Source organism: Apodemus sylvaticus, chromosome X, assembly GCF_947179515.1.
Source record: "Apodemus sylvaticus chromosome X, mApoSyl1.1, whole genome shotgun sequence".
NCBI classification, from domain to species: domain Eukaryota; kingdom Metazoa; phylum Chordata; class Mammalia; order Rodentia; family Muridae; genus Apodemus; species Apodemus sylvaticus.
In genome coordinates this window covers 950,287-971,992 of record NC_067495.1, presented here as the reverse complement: position 1 = coordinate 971,992, position 21,706 = coordinate 950,287, and the positions used below count along the sequence as shown (strand labels likewise).

The window sequence follows — 21,706 nt, the reverse complement described above, 5'->3', positions numbered from 1 at the left end:
ACCTGAATTAAATCTCATTTGGACATTTTTATTGTTAGTTCTTTCTTTTTCTTTTGTTATACATGCAGCTGTAGATTTGATTTCCAGCACTGGAAGTAAAGTTTTGTGGCATTTGTTACACATCATAATACGGTGGCAAGTGAATGGTAGAGAATGTGGCCATTCATTAGATACTCCGTCATGTTGTTGTATGGCTTTTACAATAAATGGTGTACCATTTTCAGGTTGCGAATACTGTAGAAAATTACTGTGTGAATTGTGTTAGTTGGAAGATTAAAGCAACAACAGTTTGGACTTGTCAAAATGTAGTGTGATAGTAGTAAATATTGAAAACTCTGAGATGGGGCTAGATATGTAATGTGGACAGTTTTTAAGGACCAAATAGGGTCACACCTCATGTGAGGTCCCCTTCATCACAAATTTTGTCTTGTTTTGATTTTTTTTTTTTTTTGGGATAGAGACTCACTGTGTAACCCTGATTGTCCTGGAATTCACCATGTAGATCAAGTGTCCCTGAACTCACAGAGATCCGACTTCTTCTGCCTTCCTAGTGCTGGGATTAAAATTGTGTGCTACCACACCCAACACCCAGCTTCATCACAAAACTGAAGGAGTCACAATTGTGGATTGTAATGGCAGCTTCTGTATCAGAAGCATAGACTCCAGTAATTTGTTCCATATCTATTACAATGGATGCATTGCCTCATCCAGTGTGATGGATCTGAGTAGCAGTGGTAGAAAGCTGGGCACTGAGTCTCAATGAGCAGGTTACACCTAATCAGTTTCACCAAGTGGATCTTTAGTTTAGAGACCTACATGCATGACCCAGAGTATTCTGCTATAGCTGTAAACTGTTTGTGCAGTCCATGGTCTGCACACACAATGGTCTAATCTTAGTGTATAGTTTCATAAGTGGAAAACTGTACAGTTAGGCAATTAGCAATAACCCAAGAATCAGAAAAATCAGGAGGCTTAGCGCTGATGTCTGTTTAGGATTAAGCCCTTCCCCCACCTCTGAGTTTTCCTCCCACCCCTATGTGCTGACTCTGGGAAAATACCTCCTAAGTAGTTGCTTTTGAAGTGCAGAACATCATTTCAGTTTAGACTTTCTTTCTTCAAATGAATTTGGATCTTTATAAGATGGAGTCTTCAAAGATTGTAATTTTACCCCTAGGACACTATTCCTATTGTGCTAGTGTAGCACAGGAAGCTATCTTCATTGGTGCAGAGCTCTTTAACAATGACACTTGCTCTCTCAGCACCAGCTTGAATTTTCTCCTATCCTGAAATTTTCTCTATTAAACAAATTAATCCATTGTCTGCCAATTCAATGTTACTCAAATTCACAGTACATGGACAGAATAAAACTAGATTTTTGGCCAGAATATCACATGCATGACCCTTAGCTCAGTTTTTTTTTATTCGATATATTCTTTATTTACATTTCAAATGATTTCCCCTTTCCTGCTTTCCCCCTCCCTGAAAGTCCCATAAGCACTCTTCCCTCCTCCTGTTCCCCAATCCACTCCTTTCCACTTCCCTGTCCTGGTATCCCCCTACACTGCTGCACTGAGCCTTTCCAGGACCAGGGGCCACTTCTTCCTTCTTCTTGGACATCATTTGATATGTGAATTGTATCTTGGGTATTCCGAGCTTCTGGGCTAATATCCGCTTATCATGAGTGAGTGCATACCATGTGTGTTCTTTTGTGATTGGGTCACCTTACTCAGGATGACATTCTACAGTTCCACCCACTTGCCTAAGAATTTCATGAATTCATTGTTTTTAATAGCTGAGTAGTAGTGCATAGTGTAAATATACCACATTCCGCTGTATCCATTCTTCCATTGAGGGACATCTGGGTTCTTTCCAGCTTCTGGCTAGTATAAATAGGGCTGCTAAGAACATAGTGGATTATGTGTCCTTATTGCATGCCGGGGAATCCTCTGGGTATATGCCCAGGAGTGGCATAACGGGGTCCACTGGTAGTATCATGCCGAGTTTTCTGAGGAACCACCAGACTGATTTCCAGAGTTGTTGTACCAGCTTGCAAACCCACCAGCGGTGGACCAGTGTTCCTCTTTCTCCACAACCTCTCCAGCACCTGCTATCTCCTGAGTTTTTGATCTTAGCCATTCTGACTGGTGTGAGGTGAAATCTCAGGGTTGTTTTGATTTGCAGTTCCCTGATGACTAAGAATGTTGGACATTTCTTTAGGTGCTTCTCAGCCATTCGATATTCCTCAGGTGAAAATTCTTTGTTTAGCTTTGTACCCCATTTTTTAATAGGGTTATTTGGCTCTCAGGAGTCTAACTTCTTGAGTTCCTTGTATATATTGGATATTAGCCCTCTGTCGGATGTAGGGTTGGTAAAAATCTTTTCCCAATTTGTTGGTTGCTGTTTTGTCCTATTGACAGTGTCCTTTGCCTTACAGAAACTTTGTAATTTTATGAGGTTCCATTTGTCAATTCTTGATCTTAGAGCATAAGCTATTGGTGTTCTGTTTAGGAAAATTTCCCCTGTGCCCATGTGCTCAATGCTCTTTCCCAGTTTATTTTCTATTATTTTCAGTGTGTCTGGTTTTATGTGGAGGTCCTTGATCCACTTGGACTTGAGCTTAGTACAAGGGGATAAGAATGGATCAATTCGCATTCTTCTGCATGCTGACCTCCAGTTGAACTATCACCATTTGTTGAAAAGGCTATCTTTTTCCCACTGGATGGTTGTAGCTCCTTTGTCAAAGATCAAGTGACCATAGGTGAGTGGGATCATTTCTGGGTCTTCAATCCTATTCCATTGATCTACCTGCCTGTCACTGTACCAGTACCATGCAGTTTTTAACACTATTGCTCTGTAGTACTGCTTGAGGTCAGGGATACTGCTTCCCCCAGAAGTTCTTTTACTATTGAGAATAGTTTTAGCTATCCTGGGTTTCTTGTTATTCCAGATGTATTTGAGAATTGCTCTTTCTAACTCTATGAGGAATTTAATTGGTATTTTGATGGGGATTGCATTGAATCTGTATATTGCTTTTGGCAAGATGGCCATTTTTACTGTATTAATCCTGCCAATCCAAGGGCATGGAAGATTTTTCCATCTTCTGAGGTCTTCTTTGATTTCGTTCTTCAAAGACTTGAAGTTCCTGTCATACAGATCTTTCACTTGTTTGGTTAGAGTCACAGCAAGATACTTTATATTGTTTGTGGCTATTGTGAAGGGTTTCATTTCTCTAATTTCTTTTTCAGACTGTTTATCCTTTGAGTATAGGAAGGCTACTGATTTGCTTGCTTTAATTTTATATCCAGCCACTTTGCTGAAGTTGTTTATCAGCTGTAGGAGTTCTCTGGTGAAGTTTTTTGGGTCACTTAAGTATACTATCATATCATCTGCAAATAGTGGTAATTTGACTTCTTCCTTTCCAATTTGTATCCCTTTGACTTCCGTTTCTTGCCTTCTACTCCTCTTAGGTGTATTAGCTTCTTTCTGTTCTAGAGCTTTCATATGTGCTATTAAGCTGCTAGTGTAATCTTTCTCCAGCTTCTTTTTGGAGCTGTGAGTTTTCCTCTTAGCACTGCTTTCATTGTGTCCCATAAATTTGGGTATGTTGTATCTTCATTTTCATTAAATTCTAAAAAGTATCTGATTTCTTTCCTTATTTCTTCCTTGACCAAGGTATCATTGAGTAGAGCATTGTTCAGCTTTCATGTGTATGTGGGCTTTCTCTAGTTTTTGTTGCTATTGAAGACCACCCTTACTCCATAGTGATCTGATAGGAGGCATGGGATTAGTTTGATCTTCGTATATCTCTTGAGGTCTGTTTTATGGTCAGTTTTGGAGAAGGTATCATGAGGTGCTGAGAAGAAGGTATAATATTCTTTTGCTTTAGGATGAAATGTTCTATAGATATCTATTAAATCCATTTGGTCCAAAACTTCTGTTAGTTTCACTGTGTCTCTGTTTAGTTTGTGTTTCCCTGATCTGTCCATCGAGGAGAGTGGGGTGTTGAAGTCCCCAACAATTATTGTTTGAGGTGCAATGTGTGATTTGAGTTTTAGTAAAGTTTCTTTTATGAATGAAGTGCCCTTGTATTTGTAGCACAGATGTTCAGAATTGAGAATTCTTCTTGGTGGATTTTTCCTTTGATGAGTATGAAATGTCCTTCCGTGTCTTTTTTGGTGATTTTAGGTTGAAAGTCAATTTTATCCGATATTAGAATGGCTACTCCAGCTTTTTTCCTGCAACCATTTGCTTGGAAAATTGTTTTCTAGCCTTTTACTCTGAGGTAGTGTTTGTCTTTGACATTGAGATGTGTTTCCTGTATGCAGCAAAATGATGGGTCCTGGTTTTGTATCCAGTCTCTTCGTCTATGTCTTCTTTTTTGGGTATTGAGTCCATTGATGTTAAGAGATATTAAGGAATAGTGATTGTTGCTTCCCCTTATTTTTATGTTTGGGTGGTTATCTTCTTTTTTGTTTGTTGAAAGAAGATTAATATCTTGCTTTTTCTAGTGTGTAGTTTCCCTCCTTTTGTTGGTGTTTTCCATTCATTATCCTTTGAAGGGCTGGTTTGGGGACAGATGTGGTGTCAATTTGTTTTTGTCATGGAATATCTTGGTTTCTCCATCTATGGTAATTGAGAGATTTGGTGGATATAGCAGTCTGGGTTGGCATTTGTGTTCCCTTAGGTTCTGTATGACATCTGCCCAGGATCTTCTTGCATTCACAGTCTCTAGTGATGTCTGTAGTAATTATGATTTTTACCTTTATATGTTACTTGACCTTTTTCCCTTACTGCTTTTAATATTTTTTCTTTGTTTAGTGCATTTGACATTTTAATTGTTATGTGACCAGAGGAATTTCTTTTCTGGTCCAATCTATTTGGAGTTCTGTAGGTTTCTTGTATGTTCATGGGCATCTCTTTCTTTAGGTTAAGGAAGTTTTCTTCTATAATTTTTTTAGAGATATATTTATTTATTATATGTGAGTACACTGTAGCTGTTTTAGACACTCCAGAAGAGGGTATCAGATCTCATTACAGATGGTTGTGAGCCACCATGTGGTTGCTGGGATTTGAACTCAGGATCTTTGGAAGAACAGTCAGTGCTCTTTTTGGAATTTTTTTTTTTATGAGACAGGGTTTCTCTGTGTAGCCCTGGCTGTCCTGGAACTCACTCTTGTAGACCAGGCTGGCCTCGAACTCAGAAATTTGCCTGCCTCTGCCTCCCAGAGTGTTGGGATTACAGGCGTGTGCCACCACCGCCCGGCTACAGTCAGTGCTCTTGACTGTGGAGCCATCTCTCTAGCCCTACTTCTATAATTTTGTTGAAGACATTTACTGGTCCTTTAAGTTGGAAATCCTCGCTCTCTTCTATACCTATTATCCTTAGGTTTGTTTTTCCCATTTTGTCCTAGATTTCTTGCGTGTTTTTGGTTGGGAGCTTTTTGCATTTTTCATTTTCTTTGACTGTTTTATCAATGCTTTCTATGGTATCCTCTGCATCTGTGATTCTCCTATCTCTTGTATTTTGTTGTTGATGCTTGGGTCCATGACTCCTGACTTCTTTCCTAGCTTTTCTATGTCCAGAGTTGTTTCCTTTCGTGATTTTTTTTTTTTTATTGTTTCTACCTCTATTTTTAGATCCTGGATGGTTTTGTTCAATTCCTTCACCTGTTTGGTTGTGCTTTCCTGTAGTTCTTTAAGGGCTTCTGCCTGTTTACCTGTGTCCTCATATATTTCTTTAAGGGAGTTATTTATGTCCTTCTTGAAGCCTTCTATCAGCATCATGAGCTGTGGTTTTAAATCCCAATCTTGCTTTTCCAGTGTGTTGGGGTATCTAGGACTTGCTGTTGTGGGAGAATTGGGTTGTGATGTTGCCATGCTGTCTTGATTTCTGTTAGCAATATTCCTACATTTGCCTTTTGCCATCCGGTTATCTCTGGTGTTAGTTGGTCCTGCTGACTTTGGCTGGTGCTTGTCCCTCCTGTGGACCTGCAAGCCTGTCTCAGCACCCCTGGTGACCATCTCTCCCCTGGCACAGAGTTCTGTGGGGCTGCCCAGCTCCTGGGTGCAGATGGGGCCCTGGCAGACCATGTCCCTAGTGATCTTATACTCATGTGCTCCCTTTGTTCCTGGTTGCACCTGTCCACTTAGTCACAGGAGCACAGATGGCAGCCTCACCTCTAAATGTGGGACTCCCTGCAGGGCACATGTCCCCTGGCAGGATAGGTGCACAGATGGCTGTGGCACTGCCCATCTCCTGGGTTCAGGTTGGGCCCTGGTGGACTGTGTCTCAACTGATCTTATACTCTGGTATTCCCTGCATTCCTGGTTGCACTGGTCACAGGACATAAACTCCTTCTCTTATTGCTGTAAGAAAAGCAACTCATGGAAGGAAGGAACTATTTGAGTTTATAACTTGAGTCAATCCTCCATTGTAGGTAAGGCTTGGTAACAGGAGCTGGAGGTAACTAATTGGTCATGTTGCATCTGTAGTTAGGAAACAGCAAATTGAATGCTGGTATTCAGCTCTCTTTCTCCTTTTGATTTGGTCTAATACTGCAGCCTAGGGGATGATGCCACCACATTCAGGATGACTCTTCCTACCTCAGTCCAATCTAGAAATATCTTCATAGATGTGCCCAGATCCTTGTCTTCCATGTGATTGTAGATCAGTTTCAGAGGTTTAGTCCATCATCATCATCATCATCATCATCATCATGGCAGCAACCATGGCAGTGTGTGGACAGCCATGGTGCTGGAGAAGGAGATGAGAGTTCATCATCTTGATCCTCGGGAAGCTGGGAAAGAACTGTAGAAGTTACTCTTATAGATTCCAGTGAGTTTTTAAATTTTACAGTTTTTTAAAAATTTTTTTGTTGTACAATCATGTTTCTGATCTATTCATTTTTATTAGATGTTTGCTTTATTTACATTCCAAATTCCCTTTCCCCTTTCAACATTACCCCACCGAAAACCCCCTTTCCTATCCCCCCTAAAAATATTGTCCTCTGTATACTGACAGAGTTCTTTGATTCGTTGATTAGTTGATTGATTGATTCCTTTCTTCCTTTTTATTTTATTTTGTTTAAAGTTTTATTTATTTATTTCAAATAAGTACACTGTTGCTGTCTTTAGACACCCCAGAAGAGGGCGTCAGATCTCATTACAGATGGTTGTGAGCCACCATGTGGTTGCTGGGATTTGAACTCAGGACCTTCAGAAGAGCAGTCAGTGCTCTTAACCGCTGAGCCATTGCTCCAGCCCCTTTACTTCCTTTTTATATTTTGTTATTTATTCATTTGCTTGTTTGTTTGTTTAGTTTTCTTTAGATAGGGTTTCTCTGTGTTACAGCCCTAGCTGTCCTGGAACTTTTCTTTGTAGAATAGGTCCGTCTTGAATTTACAGAGCTCCACATCCCTCTGCTTTCTGAGTGCTGGAATTAAAGGTGTGTACCACCATGCCCAGCAAATTCTATTCATTCATTTATTCACTTGCTTATTTGTTACATTTTGTTAAATTTTATTTTATTTTATTTGTATGGGAGTTTTTCCTACATGAATGTCTCTGTACAAAGTTGCTTGCCTGGTGCCTGTGGAAGGCAGAAGATTGTGCCAGATCTTTAGGAATTGGAATTACAGTTCCTTGTGAGCCATCATGTAGGTGTTGAATACCAATCCTGAGTCCTCTAGAATAACTCTTGAACTATCTCTCTAGGCCCCCTTGATTTTACTTTTAAATACTCTATTAAAGTCTCTATTTCAATGTATATATCTCCTTTCCCTCCCTCCATCTCTTGTCCATATCTTCCTCCTTCTCTCCTTTTTTGTCTTGCTGCAGGGGGGAAGGGTATGGGGTCAAACATAGGGTCTCAAATACTTTTGGCAAGTACTCTAATACTGAGCTATATCCCAGCCACAGATAAGCCTTTTACACTTCAATCTCTACCCATTACCCAGTTCCATTTTTAGGTGTATTTTACAGTGACAAAGCTAGCTCAGTTAGTCAACATAGTCTCAAGCGAGGAAGTAAAGTTTGAAAAAGAAGAAAAACAATTAGACAAAATTAGAACATGACTTCAGCCCATACTGAGGCTGAAGCAGCTTTATTTCTCTCCAGCCTGCTTTTATATCATTCTAGGGATATCCAAAAAACATGGTCATTTCTTAGAACAAAGACTAAGTAATCAAGTGAAGTAGTAAACAAGGAGATCACACAAGAAAGTGATTAAGCAGAGCAGTAAGCAAAAGAATCACACAAGGTAGTAGTAATTCAGCAAAGTAGTAAGCAAAGCCCCACGGTTACTGTTTCCTTTTTTGTTTGTTCGTTTATCCATTTATTGTGCTCTTGTTGCTTTGAGACAGTCTTAAGGAGCTCAGGCTGGCCTCAAAGTCTGGTATTAAACATGCTGGAGTTACATGTAGTTCAGAATTATTTATTTTCATTTGCATCCAATATGTAGTTATTTTGTCCTTATAACTTAAAATCACAATGTGTACAGCTTATTGTTGTTATAGAAATTAATGAATTTTTAAATATCTTCTAAAACCCGCATCATATTCTAGTAAACAAGCAATAGATTGCGTGGAGGCCCACCCAGACCATAGGTAATACCAAGAGGACATGCTGATTCCACAAGACCGAAGTGAGGATCCTCAGACTTCAGTTCACACCAGACTTGTCTCCAGAAAAGCTACTGTTGACTTGATCCTAAAAACCTTCATGAGGAGGGGATATAGATTAGTGGTAGAGTTTTTACCCAGTGTACAAAAGGCCCTGAGTCCCAGCTTCACACAAGGAAAAGAAAAAAAAAATCTCCAGCTAAGGATACAGAACCACTTCCTCAAGAGAAATCTAAGTTCACAGCAGATAAGGTATAAATAATGCTTTCCTTTTAATTCAGCTCAGGGAAACCTCCCATAAAGACCTGGCACTTTCTACGTAATGACCAATGAAGCAGAAGATTCCTATGTCGCTGGTGTCAGAGTTAAGGAGTGTTTACAGCTCCTTCAAGCTGTGCACTTCGTGACCTCAGAGCTAGCTAGCCTAGCTGTTAGAAAAACAATCCTTACTGTCTATATTAAGCTGGCGTGACTTCCTTTGCCATTCTGAGACCCATCTTGAATACTTTGGATTAACAGCCTCCTCTGTGAGGGTGGAATTGGGAAGCCAACCTCATGGGTCCCCTGGGGCAAGTATAGGAAAGGAAAGTCACTAGAGGCCATGTTGGCAGGACAGCACCTCACTGGATTAGCATGGTGATTGGAAACAGAGTAGCTACAGGTGTGACTCTCTTTAAGAAATCAGGACTTCTTGGGTGTGAGGGGCATTTGGTTAGGACAACTGTCATCCAGTTGATCATGGTTGGTTTAGCTGGTCTGGCTGTTGAGGAGGAAACTCACTGGTCCACATGTTTTTTCCAAAGCTGCGTGATTGGATAAGGAAGATGACCTTCTCCAATAGAGAGCTGTTGTTTGCTCAGGAGTATAGAAGTAGTTGTGCTTCCCTACTAGAATCTCCAAAGGGCTCTAGGAAATCAGAACTCCTTTCCCCATGAGAGAAGATGAGCTTGTTCTCCCGTCACTCTTCATTCTTCACAAGCCATATATCTTCACTCCTGCCATCTTTGTTAACCTCACAGAACCTAGGTGGGTGCATATTTACTGGCCCTACTTTAGAGAAGATAAAACCAAGGTACAAAGCAGTACCATGAGTTAGTTACCCAGAGCCTCACAGTCAAGGAAGAATATCTTGACAGACCATCCAAAATCCCTCCCCATTCACTGCTAACTTCATTCTCCCTCTTCCTTTGGTCTGGGGAGAGAAGATGAACATGGTAGATTCTAGCCTATGTGGAATTTATGTCTCCTGGGGAGACAGAGATGAAATGATCACACAATAACTATGACCAGTGATCTGAAATAAATGCTAGAAGAACCATGGTGTGTGTGTGTGCATGCACATGCTTGTCTATGTGTGCATGCGTGCTTCTGGGTGTCTCTGTGTGTGTGTGTATGTGTGTGTGTGTGTATGTGTGTGTGTGTGTGTGTGTGTGTAGTTTCTGAGATTAAGTTTCACACTAGCTCTGGGTGGCTTAGAACTAGAATTCACTATGTATCTCAGGCTGCTTTAAACTAATAGCAATCCCTCTGCCTCAGCCTATTGAGTGTTGTGATGACAGGCATGTACCTCACCACTCAGCTTGAAGAAGAAAGCTTTAAGAGAACGTGATGAGGAACAGCAGTGTTGCCTGGGGAGACCTTGTTGCTGAGACATCAGAGCTTAAAACTGAAGGGAGGGGTGCATAAGAAAGAGCTTGGAGTGTGAAGAGATTTTTTTTTTGAGAAGTAAGTTAAAAATCATGGTGTTTTTTGACAAGACAAGACACCACCAACAACAACAAACCATCTGACTCAAGGTTGGAGAGCCAGGCGATGACCAGCTTCTTGGGCTCAGTTAGGAGTGGGGACTCTCCCAAGAGAGCAACAGGAAGTCCATGGGTAGAAACAACTCTTCTGATAGAATTAAAATAATCTTAACATGTAGGTAAATGCTTAGATGTCCGGTCTAAATCAGCCACCTGAACATTAGGCATTGTACAGATCCTGGTCTGAAACTCCATGCCAGGGGTGAAGTGAGTTGGTTCTGTTGTCCTGTGTCACATTTCTAGAACAGATAATGAGCTTAGTGAGGTCATCAAACTTGCAAATGTTGCTTGCTCTGTCTTAGGAGTGGAGTACTGGAGACCAGTGATATATCCATTCTCTCTGACTCAGAAGCAATGTGGAGGAAGAACTTTGTCATACCATGATATCACAATGGGTTCCATTTTTCTCTCTGTGTCTGTCGCATATCTTCTAATCCTTGGTAGCCCCATCCAAGCATGTCAACAGGAGAAGTATTCAGGGTCATGTCTCCAGAGAGGCCTTTCTCGTCCTTGGCCCTCTTTCTTCCAAGCATGACTTCTTGGCAAATCTTTATTGCAAACTCAGGAGGAGAAGGTATGGCTCTCACTTTGTAGACTGAGCCCAATGGAATCAGCTGTATGGTGCTCTAGGAGCCATTTACCTGCTGACTGTAAAAGTAACTTTTGTTTGCCTGATGTAATTGTCTCTGAGGCTTACTGGGTCTGTCTGCTAATTTAGGCCTAGTCCTGGAAGTTTCTAGCCTCTGTACAATCTAATCTAGGCCTAGAATGTTTTCAGCCTCTGAGATTTGCTGCTGAATAAACTCACCCTTTCTACCTTTTTCTGAACTCTGGTTGGCTGGTCAACTCAGCTATTCTGACTCAAAACTTCTCTCTCAGACTCTCCTGAATTTCTCTGCTTGACCTCATATTAACTCTGGCATTCTGTTCTAATCTTCTGACTCCTTCTCATCCTCCTCTGGCTCATTCTGTCCTCACCTGTGTCTAGTTTGCTCTCTCTTTACTCTGTCTCTGTAAAACTCTCCTGGTAAAGCTGCCTTCTTCCTTTCTCCATGGTCCCTGTTTCTAATCTTATCTTAGCCTACTTCCTTTGACAAATGCCAAATTTTTAGAAGTGGCACCAAAAGCTCTCAACGTTATAGCAATAGCTTATTTATTACCAATTTCTTAGTCTCTTCATGCTGTTTTATCAGAATACTCAATACTGGGTAATTTATAGACTATATATTTTCATGGTTCTAAAATCTGAAATGTCCAAAGTCAAGGCAAGTCTGGTCTCTCATGTCCATTCTCTACTTTTAAAATTGTGCTTATTTTGAAGACCAGAGAGGATGAATTTGCACAGGATTTGACCTTTGGCAAGAATGGATGTAAGGACAAAAAGAGTAGTCCAAACTAGTTTTTCTATAGCTTTCATAGCACCACTAATCTATTCATGGGGGTCTCTGCCCTTATGACCTAATCATTTCCCTAAGACCACATCTCCTAGTACTGCTACATTGGGAATGAAGTTTCAGTATGAATTTGGAAGGAAAACAAATATTCAAAACATTGTACCATCCATGAGACCATTTGTGTTTTAAAGATGTTTTCTTCTTTCTGTTTATGCTCATTAACTATTTCTTTTATTTCCACTTTTCTGTTACACCCATTCACTAAAGTGTTTTTGTTTCAGATTGTACTTTTTATTTCTTGACTTCTCATTTGGTTGTTTTATGGTGTCTACATCTCAGTGGAGCTGTCATATTTTCATTATAAACCTTTTCTTTATTTTAAATATATGAAATAATTATCTTAAAATTCTTTTCTGTATTTGGACTACCTCAGAATAGTCTTTGGTAGCAGGTTTTTTTTTTTTTTTTTTTTTTTGGTCTTTTTTGAGACAAGGTTTCTCTGTGTAGCCCTGGCTGTCCTGGAACTTACTCTGTAGACCAGGCTGGCCTCGAACTCAGAAATCTGCCTGCCTCTGCCTCTAGAGTGCTGGGATTAAAGGCGTGTACCACCACCACCCAGCTGGTAGCAGTTTTTTTATTGAACCTTTTTATCTACATAGCTTTTGTTTTGTTTTATGGTACTTTGGGTTTTATATTAGTTGTTATATAAGTAATTGGATGCCATTTAATTGTTCTGAATATTGCTGGGTTTGTTTGTTCTGTATAATGAAGTGTACACTTGGCTGGAATTAAGCTGGAAACTGTTTTCTCTGTGGCATTTGATAGGCCAAATTTCAATTCATATAAATAATCAACCTGAGATTTGAACAGAGTTAATTTTCAGAATTTAGATATTCATATTTCTGTGATATTTCACTGGATATCCCTTTACTTTTCCAATGGTAGTGAAAACCCACCTAACTGGGCAGGGTAACAAAGGCCTGTAATCCCATCTACAGCCTGACAAAGTAAAGGTCAGAAGTTCAAGGCCTACCTGGACAAGTGAATTGAGTTCAAGGCAGCTGGGGGAACATGGAGAGACCTGTTTTAAACTAAAATGTGCTTTCTGATTTTCCATCTGACCTGGAGCTGACCTCTGCCATAGGGTTCCATACCTAAATAGAACGGGGAGAGAGCTAGCCTCGCAGGAGTGTAGATAAGCTTGTCAGCAATGGTAAAACCACCACTGCTGCTCAGTGGGACCTACCCAGAGCCCTCAGGACACAGGAACCTATGAGCAGCCTGGGACACGAGCCTTCCGGTTTCTATCTACAATTAGAACTTATCCTGTGCACAGTGATACATAATCAACTGCTACCAGGAAGAGCTTGTTTCCCAGGAGACTTAACACATTTGTGAGCATAGTAAGACCACCACTTTTCTTCAGATTCCTGGTGCAAGAGGGACCCTCCAAGAGCCATCAGGACACATGAACTAAGGAACAGCTGGGGACAGGATCCTTCTGGTTTTTGTCTGCACCCCAGAGTTGACCCTGTACCACAGTGCTCCATACCCAAATTCCTTCTGGAGAGAACTGGTCTCCCAGGAGTACTGACACAGATGTATGCAGGAGGGAAAAGCCACAGTTAGTGACATCAAGACCAGCTAACACCAGATGGTGAGAGGCAAGGGCAAGAACATAAGCAACAGAAACCCAGGCTACTTGACATCATCAGAACCCAGTTCTCCCACCACAGCAAGCCCTGGATACCCCAACACACCAGAAAAGCAAGACTCTGATTTAAAATCACATCTTATGATGATGATAGAGGACTTTAAGAAGGACATAAATAACTCCCTTAAAGAAATACAAGAGAACACGGGTAAACAGGTAGAAGCCCTTAAAGAGGAAACACAAAAATCCTTTAAAGGATTAGAGGAAAGCACAGCCAAATAAGAAAGAAATTGAAAAGCCTTTCAGGATCTAAAAATGTAAATAGAAAGAGCCCTGGAGATAGAAAACCTAGGAAAGAGATCAGGAGTCATAGATGCAAGCATCACCAACAGAATACAAGAGATAGAAGAGAGAATCTCAGGTACAGAAGATACCATAGAAAACATTGACACAATAGTCAAAGAAAATGCAAAATACAAAATGTTCCTTATCCAAAACATCCAGGAAATCCAGGACACAATGAGAAGACCAAGCTTAAGGATAATAGGTATAGAAGAGAGTAAAGATTCCCAACTTAAAGGGCCAGAAAATATCTTCAACAAAATTATAGAAGAAAACTTCCCTAACCTAAAGAGATACTGATGGACATACAAGAAGCCTATAGAACTCCAAATAGATTGGACTAGAAAACACCAATAGCACAAAACAAAGAATATTAAAAGCAGTAAGGGGGAAAGGTCAAATAACATATAAAGGCAGACCTATCAGAATTACACCAGAGACTATGAAAGCTAGAAGATCCTGGACAAATATCATAAAGATCCTCAGAGAACACAAATGCTAGTCCAGACTACTAAACCCAGCAAAACTCTCAATTACCATACATGGAAAAACCAAGATAATCCATGACAAAAACAAATTTACACAATATCTTTCCACAAATCCGGCCATACAAAGGAAAATAGATGTAAAACTCCAACACACTGAGGGAAACTACACCCTAGAGAAAGCAAGAAAGTAATCTTTCAACAGGCCCAAAAGAAGGTAGCCACAAAAACATAAAAATAACATCAAAAATAACAGGAAGCAGCAATCACTATTCCTTAATATCTCTTTATATCAATGGTCTCGATTACCCTATAAAAAGACATAGACTAACAGACTGGATATATAAACAGGACCCAGCATTTTGCTGCATACGGGAAATGCACCTCAGTGTCAAAGCCAAACACTACCTCAGAGTAAAGGGCTGGAAACAATTTTCCAAGCATATGGTCCTAAGAAACAAGCTGGAGTAGCCTGGAGGATATGGAGAAAGAACACTTCTCCATTGCTGGTGGGATTGCAAGTTGGTAAAACCATTCTGGAAATCAGTTTGGTGGTTCCTCAGAAAATTAGACATAGTACTACCTGAGGACCCAGCTATACCACTCCTGTGCATATACCCAGAAGATGCTCCAACATATAATAAGGACACATGCTCCACTATGTTCATAGATGCCTTATTTATAATAGCCAGAAGCTGGAAAGAACCCAGATGTCCTTCAACAGAGGAATGGATACAGAAAATTTGGGGTGTGTGTGTGTGTGTGTGTGTGTATGCATTTGTAGCAAAGGGCAGCCTTTGTTAGGCATCAGTGAGAGGAAAGGTCCTTGGTCCTATGAAGGCTCGATAGATTCCCCAGTGCAGGTGAAGTGAAGGTGGGCAGGTGGGGGTAGGGGTGGAGGAACCGCCTCATAGAAGCAGGGGGAGGGGTGATGGGATAGGAGGTTTCTGTGGGAGGGAAACCAGGTAAGGGGATAACACTTGAAATGTAAATAAATTTTAAAAAAGTAAAATGTGAAAGAGGGCTAGGAATATAGCTCAGTGTGAGGGTGCTTGCATAACACTAGGCTTCAGGTCTAATCCCTACCATGAGCAAACAAGAAAATTTAACATTTTTTTTAATCAGTAAAAAACCAATATTTTCTCATTTTCCTTCTTTCTCCTTCCCTCTTCCCCCTTCTCTTTCTTTTTTTCTTTCTCTCTTATTTTCTCTCTCTTTCTTTCTTTTCTTTTCCTTCCTTCCTTCCTTCCTTCCTTCCTTCCTTCCTTCCTTCCTTCCTTCCTTCCTTCCTTCCTTCCTTCCTTCCTTCCTTTGTAATTTGGTTAACATGCCACTGACTTGTCCTGTTTGCAACTGAACATATCATCCTTTCTTTTAAGTGTTAATTCTTTTGTAGTAGATAAGCAATTTGAACAATTCTAAAGTATATTGAAATTGTTATTTTTTAATTATTATCCTAAAGAGTCTCACCATGCAACTCAGGTTGGCTTTAAACTTGAGATTCTCTTGACTCAGTCTCCCAAATGCTGGTGTTGCAGGCATACACAATGATGCATTAGTTAGGTTTTTTTTTTTAAAGTATTTTTGTCAATGTTTATAGTTTTTATAGTTGAGGGTTGATTGGTATGGTAAAAATAATGTATTCATACTGAAAAGGATATATAGTCAAGACTCATTACATTCTTCTAGTGCTGATACTTATTTCTTCCAGCAAAAATTGTTGGAAAGATTTTATTTTCCCCATTAAATCATGTTAATACCTTTGTCAAATAACAGTTGGGCATACATATGTAGTTCTTTCTTGGTTTTATTGTATATATTTATTGATATATCTGTTCTTAAACCAGTAGCATACTGTCTGAATTGCTGTTATTTTATGTTAACTCCTTTTTAAAAATTGAAAATAGACTCTTTTCTCATATACTATATCCTGATTACAATTTCCTGTCATTCTATTACTCCCAGTTACTCCTCCCCTCCCCTCTCCTCCCCTCCCCTCTCCTCCCCTCCCTTCAGAATCCATTCCCATGTTTCTTATTAGAAAAGAATAGTTTTTTAAAGATAAGAATCAAACATGAAAATAAAATAAAATCAAACAAAAACTTTCATATTGATGTTAGATATGGCAACTCCACAGGAGGAAGAGAGTCTCAAGAGTGGGCAAAAGAGTCAGAGGCTTAGTTGTTTTCATAGTCATGAGCCCCATAAAATACTAAGCTGGTAGCTGAGGACCTAGTATATATCCATGCCAGTCCTGTGCTTGCTGTTTCAAACTCTGAGCTAATGTGCTCCTTGCTTATTTGATTCAGAGGGCTGCCTTCTCCTGGTGTCCCCATCTCTTTTGACTCTTAGAGGTTTTCTGCCTGACCTCCTTCTCTGTGGGATTCCCTGAGCACTGAGAAGAGGTACTTGATGAAGAACTCCAATGCAGATTCTTTATCTTTATAGTGTCTTGCTGTGGGTCTCTTAATCTGTGTGTGGTGTTGGAACAAGCCTTACATAACACATAAACAATTAACAATAAACACATAAACAATCTTTATGTGTGGTGTTGGAACAAGCCTCTCTGATGATGATTGAATAGCAGAATATCATTAGGAATCATTTAATTGAATTTTTTAGACAATCATGTTTGATTTTACTCTAGGTCTCTGGGTTCTGTTGCCTCTGGTTCTTGGTTATCCAAGTAGTATCAGGTATAGGTATCTGGTAGAGTTGGCCTTTAGTCGTATCAGACATTGGTTGATACCCACAGGTTCTGTGCCACTGTTTCCCTAGCATATTTTTCAGGCAGGACAGCTTGTAGGTCAAAGGTTTGGTGGCTGGGTTGGTGTCCTTGATAGCCTACAGAGTACCTTTCCCACCAAAGAGACTATAATGTAGAGGGGAAGGCTCTGTGTAGGCACCTGCTCAACTTCTTCATGTTTAATGAGTTGTGTGTATGTCCTCAGCAATAGGGCCCCATTGCCAGTTTGTAGAGAGCAACCCTTTTGGTTTTGGCATCAGCCTGGGTTGTTTGGGGGATTTCCATGGAACTCCTTTAGCTAACAACTCAATGGAATGAAGCCCAGTTCCTCCACCTGAAGACATGCCTGGCCACAAGAGATGGCCCATTGAGATTCCATATTCCCCAATTACTAGGTGTCTTCATTAGTATCATCTTCATAGATTCCAGGAAGATTCTAGTGCACTAGGTTTCCACACCACCCCCTAAATGCCCCTCAATTCCACCCATGCCTCCCCATATTCTCTTCCCTCCTTCTCATTTCCACCCCATCTAATTCTTCCTGTTCCTGTCCCCACCTGTCCCCAGTCCACCCATAAAAATCCATTGTATTTTTCCTTCCCAGGGAGATTCTGTATCCCCCTAGACCCCTTCTCTTCATCTAACCTCTCTGAGTCTATGGATTGTAGCTTAGTTTTCATTTACCTGACAGTTGATATCTTTTTATAAGTGAATACATAACATATTTCTCTTTCTGGGTCTTGGTTACCTCAGGATGATTGCTTTAGTTTCTTCTGTTTGCCTACAAATCTCATAATGTCATTTTTTAACAGCTGAGTAACACTCCATTTTGTAAATGAACCACATTTTATTTATCCATTCTTCTGTTGAGAGGCACCTCTGTTTGTTTTCAGTTTCTGGCTATTATTGGTTAAGCAAGTGTCCTTGTTGTAGGATGGAGCATCTTTTGGATATATGCTCAACAATGGTAAAGCTGAATCTTGAGTAGATCAATTCCCAACTTTCTGAGGAAATGCTATATTGATTTCTATAGTGGTACAAGTTGTTCTTTTACTAGTAAGAAATAGTGTTCTCCTTGCTTCACATCCTTGCCAGCATGAGCTATCACTTATGTTATTGATCTTAGCTATTCTGATAATTGTCCTATGGAATCTCAAAATAATTTTTACATTTCTGTGATGGCTAAGGATGTTGAACATTTCTTTAAGTGTTTCTCTTTATAAGAATCCTATACTTATGTATAGGATTTATACATAAGATTGTATAAATCTTTTTAAATTTTTCTTGCTTTAATTATCTTAGGAATTTTACATAACAATACATACTTTAAGATCTTGTAGTTATTACTCTTGACAAATGATTGAAAAATTAAAAATATCAGAATATGATAGAACATTTTAGCAATATCCTGCCTACTTGGCTTATGTATTATAGAAGTCTATACCCATCAACAGCCTGATTCACATTCTCTTCAGGAGAATGTTGAACATAGTTCTAGATAGGCTATATATTGAATTATACAGGGTATAATTTCTAACCATTGTATAATCAAATTAGAAATAAAAAGCCATCAATAGAAAATAACCATATTTTTAAAGAATAGATGAAAACAATATGCACAAATAGGAGCTATGTGATATTTTAAAAATAGAGGGATGTTTCAGCAGTTATGGGAAATGGATGCTCTTTTAGAGAACCTGGATTCAATTCCCAGCACCCAGAAGTTTACTCAATCATTTGTGACTCCAGTTTCAGGAAATTCAGTACCCTCTTTTGGCTTCTAAGGGCATTGCATGAGCATGGTTTATGTGCACATATCATACACCTAAAATAAAAAATAAATCTTTAAAAATGAGCAAAAAATTAAAATCAGGGTCAAATTTTGTACAAATTTAAAAAAATTATTTTTAAAGTGAAAGACTATGTCTCATACATCAAGAATAGCAGAAATTGGGTTACAGAGATGGTTCAGTGGTTAAGAGCACTGGCTGCTCTTCCAGAGGAATCATGTTCAATTCTCAGCACCCACATGACAGCTCACTACTGTCTGTAACTGCAGTTCCAGGGGGATCCAGCACCTTTATACAGACATGCAGGTGAATTGCCAGTGCACACTAAACAAAAGAAAATCAGAAATTTATGATTAGATGATTCCGTTCTACATATTATTATATGTGTATTAAATGTGCATACTACCACAAAACTGTTTAAAACAACTTTCTGTCTTCTATGTTTTAATACTGATAGCATTTTCCTGAACCAGTTTATGTTGTTACAGGTTCTAGTGTCATTTGAGGATGTGGCAGTAGATTTCAGCAGAGGGGAATGGCAGCAATTGAACTCTTTTCAAAGATGCCTATACCAGGATGTAATGCTGGAGAACTATAGTCACCTGCTCTCAGTGGGTAAGTATAACTGTCCTATTGTGTCATAAGGATCTTGCTGTAGATCAAATTGTCTCCAGAGAAAAATCATGGCAGAATAGGGAGAGGAAAGATGTAAGAGCCAGAGGTGGTAGCTTGCTGCATGGAAGCAGTATTTTCTGGATATAGCAGGGAAATTGCTCATATGAACTCATGGTGATTGTGACAGCATGCATAAGACCTTTGAAAGGTCAAGGCAGACAAAATCTCAGCATGGAGGAGGGGTGTCTTACCCTTAGCTAAGGATGTATTGGTAATTGATACTGAGAGAAGGAGAGTCAGTTTTCTTTTAGGGTATGGTCCCTGGCAGGTAGACTAAATTCCAGTGGAAAGATACACATCTTCGAGTATATGGGCAGCCCAAATTAAACTGGATAGGTATTTTCCTATATTTTATTCTTTTTTAATTAACATACATTTTAAAATAATTTATTATATTTATTTCTCACTCCTATCTTTTGTTACCATTTTTATTAATTGATTATCTTATTTACATTTCAAATATCCCCTTTCCCAGTCTCACCTGCAAACTCCCAATCCCTTCCCCTTCCCCTTTGCCTCTAAAGTGGGTGTTCCTCCAGCCACCCACCCACTCCCACCTCACCATCTCCCTATGCTGGGGCATCAAGCCTCCACAGGACCAAGGGCCACTCCTCCCATTGATGCCAGATAAGGCAGTCCTCTGAACCATGAACCTACCCATGAATACTCTTTAGTCTCTAGGAGCTCTGAGGGGTCTGGTTGGTTGATATTATTGTTCTTCCTATGAGGTCGCATTCCCCTTCAGTTCCCTCAGTTCTTCCTCTAACTCTTCCATTGGGGTTCCAGGCTCATTGTGATGGTTGACTGTAAGTATATGCATCTGTATTGGTCAGGTCCTGGTAGAGCCTCTCAGGCTCCTGTCAGCAAGCGCTTCTTGGCATCAGCAATAGTGTCTGGGTTTGGTGTCTGCAGATGGAACAGATTGCATGGTGGGGTAGTCTGTGGATGGCCTTTCCTTCAGCCTCTGCCTTTTTTGTCCCTGCATTTTCTTTAGACAGGAACCATTCTGGGTTAAATTTTTTGAGATGGGTGGGTATCCCTACCTCTCACCCAGGGGCTATGCTTATCTACTTGAGGTGGTTTCTTCAGATTCTATCTCCCTTCTGTTGGCTATTTTGGCTAATGTCATCCCTGTAGGGTCCTGGGAGCCACTTGCTTCCCTGGCATCTGGAACTTTCTAGTGGTTCACCCCATTCCCCACTCCCTACAACTACATATTTCCATTCATTCTCCTGGCCCCTGGACTTCTCTCCTGTTTCTTCCCATACCTGATCCCGGCTCCCCTTTTTCCCTCCCCGTCCTCTCTCCCCTCTGGGTCCTTTCCTCTCTTTATGTCCTGTCATTATTTTGTTCCCCCTTCTAAGTAGGATTGAAGCACCCATAATTTAGTCTTCCTTTTTGTTTAGCTCCATATGGTCTATAAGTTGTATCATGGGTATTCTGAGTTTTTGGTCTAATATCTATTTATCAGTGAGTACATACCATGTGCATCCATTTAGGTCTAGGTTACCTCAGTCAGGATGATATTTTCTAGTTCTGTCCACTTGTCTGCAAAATTCACGAAGTCATTTTTAATAGCGGAGTAGTATTCCATTATGTAAATGTACCTTATTTTTGGTATTCATTCTGTTGAGAGACATCTGGGTTGTTTCTAGCTTCTGGATATTATAAATAAGGCTGCTATGTATGTACATAGTAGAGCATGTGTTGTTTTTAGATGCTGGAGCATCTTTTGGGTACATGCCTAGGAGTGATATAGCTGCGTCTTCGGGTAGAATTATTTCCAGTTTTCTGAGGAATTGACAGATTGATTTCTTTTTTTTGTTTGTTTTTTTTTGTTTGTTTGTTTGTTTTTTTCGAGACAGGGTTTCTCTGTGTAGCCCTGGCCGTCCTGGAACTCACTTTGTAGACCAGGCTGGCCTCGAACTCAGAAATCCGCCTGCCTCTGCCTCCCAAGTGCTGGGATTACAGGCGTGCGCCACCACGCCCAGCGATTTCTTTTTTTTTTTTTTAACTCAAAATGCATTTTTTTTTAAGTATTAAGTACCTGGGAATTTTTTCTTTCTTTTTTTTTTTTAAATATTTTTATTTTCTATATTCTTTGTTTATATTCCAAATGATTTCCCCTTTCCTGGATCCCCCCTCCCCGATAGATTGATTTCTAAAGTGCATGTACCAGCTTGCAATCCCACCAGCA

The 21,706-nt window shown here is 39.9% G+C and overlaps 1 protein-coding gene across 7 annotated transcripts in view; it reads left to right on the top strand.

The window, feature by feature from the left end:
* Znf81 (zinc finger protein 81) overlaps positions 1–21,706 on the top strand; it is a 64,414-nt gene that overhangs the window by 22,302 nt on the left and 20,406 nt on the right. For all 7 annotated transcript variants that reach the window (XM_052171238.1, XM_052171241.1, XM_052171239.1 and 4 more), the window contains one exon: positions 19,323–19,449. In XM_052171238.1, coding sequence (XP_052027198.1) covers positions 19,323–19,449 — 127 coding nt within the window. The remainder of the gene's footprint in view (positions 1–19,322; positions 19,450–21,706) is intronic.